Source organism: Castanea sativa, chromosome 6 (assembly GCF_040712315.1).
Source record: "Castanea sativa cultivar Marrone di Chiusa Pesio chromosome 6, ASM4071231v1".
NCBI classification, from domain to species: domain Eukaryota; kingdom Viridiplantae; phylum Streptophyta; class Magnoliopsida; order Fagales; family Fagaceae; genus Castanea; species Castanea sativa.
The window spans coordinates 45,427,726-45,439,668 of record NC_134018.1 but is presented as its reverse complement, the minus strand read 5'-3'; the positions used below and the strand labels follow the sequence as shown (position 1 = coordinate 45,439,668).

Below are 11,943 nucleotides of genomic sequence, written 5' to 3'. Positions count from 1 at the left end.
TCTACAAGTATAAGTGCTTGTAGAGTGTGACGGGCAAGGACTAGGGTTCAAGTCTCCAAGAGAAAATTTCTCACACACACACATATATATATACTTAGATTAGCTAGAATATAATTTCTATCTTGTATAAAAATTAAAAAAAAAAAAAAAGGTTTTGAAGGCATGGATCAAACAGAAAAATGCTGGCAATCCTCTTTGGGAGAAACTTTTTTGACATTTTGTAGTCCTCTTTTTTTTTTTTTTTTTTTTTTCTCTCTGTAGAATATGCACAAATTACTGGTTTTAAAAGAATTATAGTAGAAGGAGACGTTTTTATATATTAGCTTTGAAGCAGTACTCCAAAAGGCCCATGTCATAAAGCTATTAGGCCCATCATTGAAGACTAGTCCCTTAAAAATTTTATTTATTTGTTGGGATGTTAATCTTCTGTACAGAGAATATTATAAAGTTGTACTTGTCCATAAGTTAGCCATTATCTCCACTCTTCTCCTTTCGGTACTTGCTGGCGAAGATGGAGATGGTTTAGATCCCATTCCTTATCTTTGATCCATAAAACTCAAGGCTGTAAATTTGGCTATGCCAGGAGAATTGCCACTAGTAGTAAGGTCCAAGCTTCCCGAATATTTGGCTCTAAGTCAAGTCAAATCAAGACTACTTCATTCTCTTTTGAATCTTGAATTATTCCTCTAGAAATCAAATTCGTTGAGCATGGCCCAATTTTAATTACTATTTTTATTTGTATAGGAAAACAGTCATATAGTTACAAGAAATAAAATGTCCATAACATTTTTCACAACAGATTTTAATTAAGTGACAGACTGTTACTGGTTATTATGGGTGAAAAAAAAAGTAATTTAAGTTGTGAATTTAAATTTGAACCAATAATAACTTACTACTTATGATTTATAGAAAAATTATTGAGAAAATGTTGCTTACGTCGCATTTCTCTATAATTACTGTTAACATGTGATAGATGTTTTAAAATCTCCAAAACCAAATCCCTATCTCATTCACTCTACAAGTGAAAGTGGCATGGCAAATTGGCTTTAGATGCCGGGGTAGAAGGATCAGGGAATATATATGATTTCTTCAAGTAAATCGCTTTTGGATAGTGGTTGTCTAACCGACCCAGCACCCTGGTGAGAAACTTCCGTGAAATCCTCAAGTAATTGCAGTGATTATTTAGTGGGGGAAAAATTACAGCAGTAAATTGGTAACTTATTGCTTATGTAAGTGAATTCAGAAAATTTTGGGTCATCTAGGGCCTGTTTGGTATCATCATCCCAAACTCACATTTTTACATTTTAAACAACATTACACATTTTTTCACACACTTTTTCACCCACACATATTTCAAAAAATTACAAAAATCTCATCTCAAACTACTCTACCAAACACCCCCTTAATGTTTTTTATGCACTGGATATTTTCTCTTTGGTAGCATGTGTGGTAAATAGGTTATCCATTTATCAAGTTGGATTATTTTTGGATAGAAACAACAGATAATATGCGTATCATCTTTTATATTGTTTGTGAGACCACACATCTAGAGAAAGATTATGGTATTGAATGATGTAAATATGGGCTTTTACACTAAACCCTTATAGAATTTAATATTTTTAAAGAATGTTTTATCACTTGAAAAAGATTGTGGTTGATTAATTTTAATTTTTTAAGGGGTTAATGTTTATTTCAGTTTGTAAATTTGAATTACTGTATAATAAATCTTGTTGCTTAGAGAATTGCTTACATGCATCACAAGTTGCATGTTTCATTACATCTATCGAGTTCTTCACATCAGCTTTGCAAGTTGCAACTAATTTGATGGAGGAGTTCTTTCTTCTAAATTCTAAATGAATAGGGTGGATTGGGGAATTAGTACCATTCACAAGAGTCAATGAAAGAGTCAAATTATGGTATTAGGGACCTATTGGGAGCTCAATCAAAAATAATTCATCAATTGAAGAAACGAGTTTCCAAATAAAAATTATTGTATGTAAAACAATTGTATACAACATGTATTCATAAACTAATTCAAGTTGGGGATAATGATGTTAGACTAACCCTAGTATAGGCAGGACTAAAACTAGGGTAACATGATACAATATGTCTTATTGGACCTTGGGCTTATATTTCTAACCATTGGATGTATACAAGTCCACAAGTTTCTGCTTCTCAAAAAAAAAATTTAAAAAAAAGTCCACAAGTTTCTAGGTTCAGTGAACACTTTGGAGATTGGAATCCTCCCATATTGAGAATTCAAGTTCGAAAACATGGATTTCCCACATGAGTATGTCCCAATTTACCAATAGCAAAAAGCATATGATGTACGCTAAGTCGGTATCCCCAACGTGATTTCAAGGGAAAAGTTTTGTTTTGTGCTCTAGAAAATGTCACATTCAATGAATGATTCAGTTGCATGCACTTATCCAATTATCCAAGAGGAAGTGGAATTATATGAAAGAAAATTCTTGAACAATCGTATCATCATCATTCATGTCAATATACTCCTTTTTGTATGCCTTCACGTGTTGGGGCCTGTGGAATTAGATTTTGTTCCAAGGTTTACAAATGAAAGAGCTTTCGCTAGAACCATCTAGAACAAAACAAAGGGTAATACATATCTTTCTTGGAAATTTTACAATTTGACAAAATATACTCCTACTTCTGCCTTGTCATCCTTAATACTTGTTTAAATAATCTCTTTACCTTTGATAAGGACTCGATCATCATCTTTTTCTATTTTAATTCTTTGCTTTCTGGTTGAGAACCTTATCATCAAATCATGTTTATAAAAATTATGCTACTATGTAGTATTAATTATGTTCTTGTCAACACCAAAAACGCCAATATATAAAACTGATTAGGCTTAGCTTTACCCAAGATTTGACATTAATGCTTGGGATGCCGCCATTAACCACTAATTTAAAAATAGCACCCTTTAATCATGAGGCCCCCCTGAGATATCCTTAATTATAACTGATTCATTAGTGATAATCCAGTTTTTGTTGACTATGTAGCGACAAGTGGCAACTCATCCTTGCTCCTACTTTCCACAAAAACTGATAGGCTTATGTCTGTCCAGTTCAAATTTGATAAGGATAAAGTGTAAAGCTCATATTGTAAACAATCTAATAAAAGATTAGCACATTAATTTTTAGTTTAAACTCAATACATCATATCACACCTAATAACATCACATCAATCTTTTACTTAAAACTTGAAATAAGTTATTTATTGAAATGTAATCCTTTGTAATCAAATGTATTTACATTTTAACAATATGATAATGTGGCATGTCCTTATTGTTTCAGTTTGCACCAAATCCTCATTGAATTTAATCTCATGTCATTATAATATTTCCCTTTTTCTTTTCTTTATCTATTCTCTTGGTAGTTGATATAATTTAGGTATAATTATTTAGGACCTACTTGGATGGAGGGGGAAGGAGGGAGAGTGGAGAGGAATAGAACAGAGTTAGCTGAAAATATGCTAATTTTGAGTTAAATCTAAACTACTCTACTCTACTCCTTCTCTCTCATCTTCAATCCAAACGGACCATTAAATATTATATCATATCTTAAAAATTCCAATTAAATTCTATCATCTGACTTTAGAAATTGTAACTATACGCAAACATGTGTATTGGTTAATAAATCAAATGATTGTGCTATGCATTGTTCTATAGTTAATTCACATAATTCCATTTAATTAGAGAATATTAGTTCCAGTATCTAAAAGATTATATCTAAGTTTTTCCATTTCCATGGACCGTTGCTCTTGCTCATTATACTTATTTGCTTTAACTTCTCTGTTATTGCTGATGCCTTTCTAGACGTGAAAAAGCTAAAGTTTCACCGACTCTTATAGCATTGGACAATAGTTACGGAATCATGCCATATTATTGGACTTTATTTTTTTAAAACAAAATTCTAAAAGAAATGGGTGAATGATAATGAACCACTTATATAATACTATGATGATATTATTCCCTTGGAAGTCGGAACAGTGATTTAAACTCTCCTTTCGCAAGAGGATTTTTTATGTGAAGAATATTCTGAAAGATTAATTAATAGATTAATTAAAGATGACATAAATGTCTTTGCTGGCCTATCTCAGACGGATCTTCCCTTTATATATATATATATATATATATATATATATATATATATATATATATATATATATATATATACACATAAAAGACAAGACTTAAGTACAGTACTTAGATGTTGTTCTTTAGATTCCCTTCTTAAAATTCTGCCATGTGAATTTTTTGTCATATGATGAAAGTGTATTTTTTAGTTAAATAGCCACATCTTAAAAAAAAGAAACTAAAGAATAGTACTTAAGGTACTATACCTAAATTTTGTCCATATATATAGAGGAACGAATTGAACCAATATATATAGAAAGAAATTGAAGTTAAACTTTTTTTTTTTTTTTGAGAATCAAATTGAAGTTAAACCTAGTATAATTTTAAGCAATATTACTATAAATATTTATAGCATCAAATGTTATTTACCATTTAATTTAAGAAACAACACTTAAGTATTGTACCTAAATCTCGCTCTTTGTTTATATATTCTTCTCAAAATTGTTTATATATCCTATTACCATAAGCTAACTCATAAACATACACAATCTATATAGGATCATGCCTATCAAAAAATGGGACTAGTGCATTTATAAATTCAGGCTCGAGAAGGATTAATTTTTGACTCAATCAATTTTCTGTGTCCTACACAAAAGGTCCACGTGAGATAAACACAATCTTTGTGACTTCAGCAACCAAGGGCCAAATCTATAAATAGTTCAATTAGAGTTTCTTATATGGAATCAGACCATATTCAATTTATTTTCATCGGGAATTTTAGTTTATTGATGATTGTCTTCTGTAGCATCTCGATCTCTCTCCCCCCATCTTTGATTCTCATTTGACCGGAACAAAAATCTTTGATTCTCAAAGATTTGCAAGGAAAATAGCTATAATATATACTTTCTTTGGAATCTTATTTGACATTATCGAGAGGAAAAGGAGGGAAGAGTATCCAACCATTTTTTTCAATAAATTTCAAAACGTGGAATTATTCAATTCACTTGGTACACCATGCCACCCTCTCACGTAACTAATAATTAATAAAGCTTACCAGTAGATCCTGATATAAAGCTCATTCTCATATGAGATTAAGAGATAGTTTTCCAGATATAATAAATTCTCAATCAACAAAGAGAATAAGTCTAATACTAGTTGGGAGTCAACAGTCAAAACGGTTTAACCTAAGGAGGCATAAGATTCAAGTTGAGCCAGCCACCTTATCCATTTATCTTTTTGAGGGACTATGGGACCATGAGTGCATAACATCTTGAGCCTCCCTAAAACTTACTTTTTATCACTTTCCCTCTAAAATAGATAATAGATTTAGGATGCAAATTAATTCTAGAGTCACAACTTTTTTTATAATTTTTTTTTTTTAAAACCGTTCATGCGACAAGTTATAAATGGTAATTAATAAAGTAAGGTCAATAATGAGCCTATATAAAAATCAACAACTTAATAATTCAACAGTTTTGTGGTGAAAAATGTTGTTTATATAGGATGCTGTTTGGGATGAGAACATGTGGCAACACGGGTTTCGAGCTGGCAACATGTCCACTTGGCTCCGAAAGATGCAACCATGTGTCAAAGAGAGAGGGAGAGATATGACTGAATTTGAAGGCAAGCACATGGGGCAGCATCCAAAGCACCTAGTTTTGGCCTTATAAATAGCAGCGACCGTTCACAAGAGCTTCACATCTGCAATCTTCACGTGGTCTCTGCTCTGCCTATCTCTGCTTTATAATCATCTCTTTCTTTGTTTGTATCTCTGCAAATCTTATCTAATTCTTCTTTTTCGGTCTTTGGCCGTTAAGAGATAACTATCATAAGAGCAGTTTTGTTCGTTGGTTGACAAAGAAAGCTTGCAAGTGAAGTGAAAGTAGTAACTATTATGGAGAACAAGAAGCAAGTTGGTGATGCATCAAAAAAAGTTGGTGGCTCATCTTCTTCATCCAGGTCTTTGGATCACCTTTTTGGTCCCAAGGACCCTTCTTCAGCTTCTTCGACCGGAATATTTGGATCCATTTTTCCACCACCATCAACGGTATTTTATTTACCACAATCATCATATATCAGTTTATCACTATGTGGCTTGCTCTCTAGGAAAACTCTGTTTTGTTCTTATCTTTATTCTTCATTTTGCTTATATCTCTTATGCATAACAACTATTATCAGCACAAATAAGTTTAAACTAAAATTTTCAAATTTATTCAGATGAGAATGAGCAAATAACTCTATACTTACAGTTTTTGTAAGTTTTTAAATCTTATTAATTTTACCACATCAATCATGTGCCTATGTTTAGGAATACTATCAATGGCTGATATGGTTGGTTGTGATTTAACATGATAAAAATCGTATTAACGATGAATCCTCGTGAAAGATTCCAATTATAACACTTTATTTTAATAAAGTAAATAAATTGTGTTCCTATGTTGGTTTTTTTTTTTTTTTTTTGCTTAATGATATTTGTAAATACTTGTGGCATGATTGATTTTACTACATCATGCATTTTCTTAAAATGGCTTAAATTTGATATGGAACTAGGATATTGAAAAAAACTTACTTTGAATAGGGTCAGAGGAAGTAGTTATTGACTTTTTGATTTGATTGATATTAAGATACAAAGTAATCACCATAAATAAAAAAAATAAAAAATAAAAATAAAAGAAAGACAACGTAAGTTGCTTGATATTGGTAGATGCACTAGTGCTTTTAGTAAAGATTCAGCAAAAGCATAAGAAGTTCAATTGAAATTTGCATCATAAAAAGGTGCTATCCAAACTGATTTTGCTTGAACTGGATAAGGAATATGAAAAAGTTTTTCCAAGCGTAACTAGTAGCAAGTTCTAATTTCTTTTCTTCATTTACTTTAGCAGCTGGGGAGGGACTCCTTTCACAACCAAGGTGGCAGTGGCAAATATGGAAATCCAGGTATTATTTACGTATCAATCTACTTTATTTATGAGGTTGAAGGATTTCTTCTTCTTTTTCTTTTTTGCTGAATGAGGTTGAAGGATTTCAAGCCAAAGTCTTTTTGGATTAATAATTTTTTTTAATAATTAAAATCTCATACAAGTGTACTTTTTGTTAACTTTTAGTAAATAAATGAATATAATTTCAGCAAAAAATTAATCCAAATACAAGCTTGTACTATCCTATCCTCTTACCACTTGAGCTAATCTGTATAAAAAAAAAAAACATTGCTACTTTGTGAGACGACTTTCTTTCCATATTCAAAAAATTGGACATAATTAAAAGATATACTTTGTTTATATTTCAAATTGGAGCCACTCCTATGCACAAATTTATTTAATTTTTTTTTTCAAAAAATAAAATAAAATCAATTTCTTAGCCTAACATAAACAGGGTTTGAATTCGAATGTTTGGTTGTGTTGTTTGATTTTTCGGCTGGAATGTAAAATGAGAAATCTTTGAAAAATATTGCATGACCTTATCTGGGTTAACTCTTTTCAGATATTATCGCTCAAAGCGTCAAGGATGAAAGCGCTGGAATAGGTACTAGAAATTCACCTTATCAGAATGAAACAATGGAACCTTGCTATTTAAGCTCATCGATCTATTATGGCGGCCAAGAAAATTATTCTCCAAGGACAGGCTCCACCGAATCTCAAAAGATTGTGAGTGTACAGTATTTTATATTCATTCATAGCATAAAAGATATATACACACTCAAAAAAAAAAAAAGAGTATTATATCCATGAATAAATAAACATATATGTGCCAATCATTATATATATCATTTGAGTTTATATATATGGGTCATGCAACACGCATCGTTACAACGACGATAACAATTTTTTTTTTAATAGAAAAAAAAAATTTAAGAAAAAAATGTTGTTATCATTGTGACTCATTTATTATTATTTCAAATTAATATCATACTATTCAAAGTAAATGCTGTTAGTAAACTTCTCTTTCAATTTTGATCAGTTCAAGAAAGATGGAGGGGAGGATGATTCAAATAATAATGCGAACAGTGCATCAAGAGGGAACTGGTGGCAGGGTATGTGAATATATAATAGTTGTGCAATTGCAGATTAAAGGGATATAATATTTTTTCTTGTAGTTATAGGAGTTTTAGAAACTTAATTTAACTGTAGTTTAATTTCTTTCTACAGGTTCTCTCTATTACTAAGACCTTGTCCCTACATCAAATGTACTCACCACCTTGCACAGGTATTCAAAGTTGTATTTAGAATATATTTGATGGGTGTTAGAAATATTGGTTAAATGATAAAATTCACTATATCCTATCAGCTTAAACTTTTGGGGCAATCGGTAATTTAACGTGGTATCAAAGAATGAGATCTTAAGTTCGATTCTTGTCACCTCCACTCTATCTCCTATTCTTAAATTTTTGGGACACGCATTCTTAGAATCGGTGATGGGTTTTACTATGGAGTATTGTTTATTACACAAACTGTTTTACACACTTTCTTAGAATTTATTTGATGGGTCAATATGGATCTTGTAGAATAGTATTTACTGCACACAAACTGTTTTACACAATGTGCTTATCTTAAAATACTTTTCCACTTGTTTAGGACAAAAACCCATTTGTCACTTTATGTGTGTTTAGCCGGTATATGTATACATGTACTTTAACACTTGTCCTAATTATTTACCATTAGTTTCCCAATAATTCGTTTAAACTAAAAGTTTAAATGCGCACTTGAATAAATATATGCCGAATAGGCCTAATTAAAGGGAAAAAGTTCAGAGAGATAGAGAGGGATATGTTTTAAGGAATAGAATTGATGTTACGTATATAACTACTGCTTAAGAATCATAGATACCCCAAAAGAATAGGTTAGCTTTTACATGTTCCACTCAAACGTGACAAAATAAAGTTTCCCCATATGATAGATTATTGAAATCCATATGCAGGGCCAGTACGTACTGTATAGATTTACCAGTAATGATATATAGTTAAATTATTGAATGAATCAAACTGTTTAAAATTTCCAGTTTTACCTTTGTATTTAGTTTAATTTTGTTCAAAGTAAAAATAGGTATTCCGCTATTAATATTTATTTATTTATGATATGTGATATGTTCCTCTTAAAATTTATTTAATTAATTCAAATTATGATTGTTACTGTTGCTTCCCCAATCTCGAATTTTAAATATGAACTATTTTTGTGGTGTTATTCTTAACCTTTGATACAGCTAACTAAAACTATGTTTGTTGACTATTATTGCAGGGGTGGTGACATCTAAGCTAGCTTAATACTAAGGAAATAATATGGTAATATTAGTTAAGCCTAGTAGAGCATGAAACCGTCGGACTTCCAAAAAACACGTTGGGTTGTTTTTATCCCAGTTAGTCAGGTTTGGCAAGTCTAGGATATGTTTCTAGGAGCTCGGTGCAGGCTCTCTACTTGTAGTCTTGTATGACTAACCTAGTATTCCATGTACTTTATGTACCTTGAATAAGTTCTATATATGGGTTTTAGCCTTCTAAATGTAACTCTATATATGTGGAGGAATGTATACACTCTTTCTCTTGTGCTAGTGTTTTAAATTAATGGAAAATTATTAGTTTACATTGTAGATTAAACAAATGTGTCCAACATTGTAAACATTTTGCAAATCTCCTATTTGCTTTACGATCTGTTGAAGTGGGTCATTGAGCTTCATACCTCCTTAAAAGAAAGCGAAATATTATATAAAACCTTTTGTTTAATATAATGCTAAATGTTTAAAAAATTTATTTAAAAATATTTACATATTGACATAGCAATGAATATGATTGGTGTTACTTCAATAATATAATAATTAAATATTTGATTTTTTTTTTTGTTATTAGTGACTCATTAATTAGTAAAACTCGCTAAATAATTCTTGCTCTCTTTTGATTATAGTGATCTAAATCTTTGTAGCATATAAGAGTACAATCAAGATCGAGCAAAGAACCATGACACTTATTGTGTGAATGCAAAGAATAGACTTTTTTGAACAACGCCCTTATGAGCTGAAGCAAACATTAAGAGGGTCGAGAAGCCCCCCAACCAGTGTGGCCGATACCGTACCGGTACCGGCCGTACCGGCCGGTACGTACCGTACCGGTCAGTGCACCGGTACCGGTACACTTCTATATTGTACCGGAAAAAATACCGGCCGTACCGGCCGCGTACCGGCCATACCGGCCAATTTCGGGTAATACCGGCCGGTACCGGGCGTACCGGCCGGTACAGAGAAAAGCTTTTTTTTTTTTTTTTTTTTTTTTAGTTTTGTAATTTTTGAATTTTTGTAAAGGCATAATGGTAACTTATTTACATTAACTTCTTAGTATTATTTTTTTTCTTAGTATGCAATGAACAACTAAGCTTTCTATTTTTTATATTGTGTTTTTTTTTTCTTTTATTTGATACTAAAGTCTAAAACTATGAATAATTTATTCTGAATTGAGGTAATGTTTTATAATAAACTTTTATATTTACTATAATATAAGTAAAATATTATATTTTTATAAACATAGTTCTAGAGATTTTGGTATGTGTGTGTGTGTGTGTGTGTGTATATATATATATATATATATAAAAAATAGCGGTAAACCCGAAACGGTACACCGGTATTGACCGGTATCCGAAATATATCGTACCGGTGGCCAAACCGGTACAGCCTCCGGTACGGTATTGACTTCCTTGCCCCCAACTATCGTAATTTTTAGAGCATGTCCTCTCAGTTTTGAGAAACCAATCTTTAAGGGAAAGATCATACTGTTCATGACAGAGTACATAACAATCCTTCTTATTATGTGGATCAATCCAATAAGAACCTCATATTTCACCATCAATTTTGCAAAACCTCCTCCAACAACCTCAACCGAAAACATCATATTTTATTGGTTTTTTAGAAAAAGGCTGTTGATATATAACTTGGATGTCTCTGGTGGCAACTTTTGTCTCTTCAAACGAGATATCTTCCCCACAGTCATGTCTACCCCTTTTTCTTGGGGTGAAGTAGACATTCTTAATACGCCAACCTGTATGAAATCTAAAAGCTTATTTTGAAAGAGACCACGTTTAAGAGTGGTGAAAGAGGGATTTTCTTTTTTTAGTTAAAACTCCTAAGTATTGCAAGGGTTTTAGATTTTAGAGCAACAACATTTTATTAGATACTAGCTGAGTTAGATCTCGACTCCCAATTATCGATGTATAAAAAAGATATTTCAATAAATTTTATTGTAAAAAATTGTAATCTTTAGTTATTTTATATATAGGCAAAATAAAAATACACTAATAATAGCATAGTGATTTGATCATACTATATATATGTGTTTACAAATTGAAAATTGCATGATATAGTAGCTAATATAGATAGGCATGTTTCATGCCTACTAAAAAATGCATATATCTTTCTCTTTTTTTTTTCTTTTTTTTTTTTACATTTATGATTGTGTGTTACTAAAAAAAATTCCCCTTTTTGTTAGACATGGTTTCAATTGTTGCAAAAACAACTATATTCGAGTAAAAATATCATATTTCAAATCAATTGTTTCTCACATTAAAAAAAAAAAAACCAATTGCTTCTATTATAAATCTTAGAAAAATGATATTAAAATTTCATTATACTTCAAATAATTAATATTAAAAAATAAACATATTTATTATATTAGCAATCTTTATAATTACATAAAATACATACTACAATGTTAGTTCCATACAAACACATACACACGCACACGCACACACAAAGGAGTTGGGAAATTTAAGGGATTGAGATTAATTTTAGTGAATTCACAAATATTTAATTTTTTTTTTATGGCTTTTGTAACAATTGTTGTCAAAACAACTAAATATGAGTAAGAATGTCAT

At 31.0% G+C, this 11,943-nt stretch overlaps 1 protein-coding gene across 2 annotated transcripts; it reads left to right on the top strand.

Moving 5' to 3' along the window:
* Nucleotides 1-5,793: 5,793 nt before the first annotated feature.
* LOC142638189 (uncharacterized) lies at nucleotides 5,794-9,687 on the top strand. Of its 2 annotated transcripts, none has more exons than XM_075812204.1 (6): nucleotides 5,794-6,143; nucleotides 6,976-7,033; nucleotides 7,577-7,740; nucleotides 8,054-8,126; nucleotides 8,242-8,299; nucleotides 9,328-9,687. In XM_075812204.1, the coding sequence occupies exons 1-5, from the start codon at nucleotides 5,991-5,993 to the stop codon at nucleotides 8,256-8,258; spliced, it is 465 nt and encodes a 154-aa protein (XP_075668319.1). In that variant the 5' UTR covers nucleotides 5,794-5,990; the 3' UTR covers nucleotides 8,259-8,299; nucleotides 9,328-9,687. The 2 variants fall into 2 exon arrangements, with proteins under 2 accessions (XP_075668319.1, XP_075668320.1); XM_075812205.1 differs by having other exon boundaries at nucleotides 5,840-6,143; nucleotides 6,979-7,033.
* Nucleotides 9,688-11,943: the final 2,256 nt, after the last annotated feature.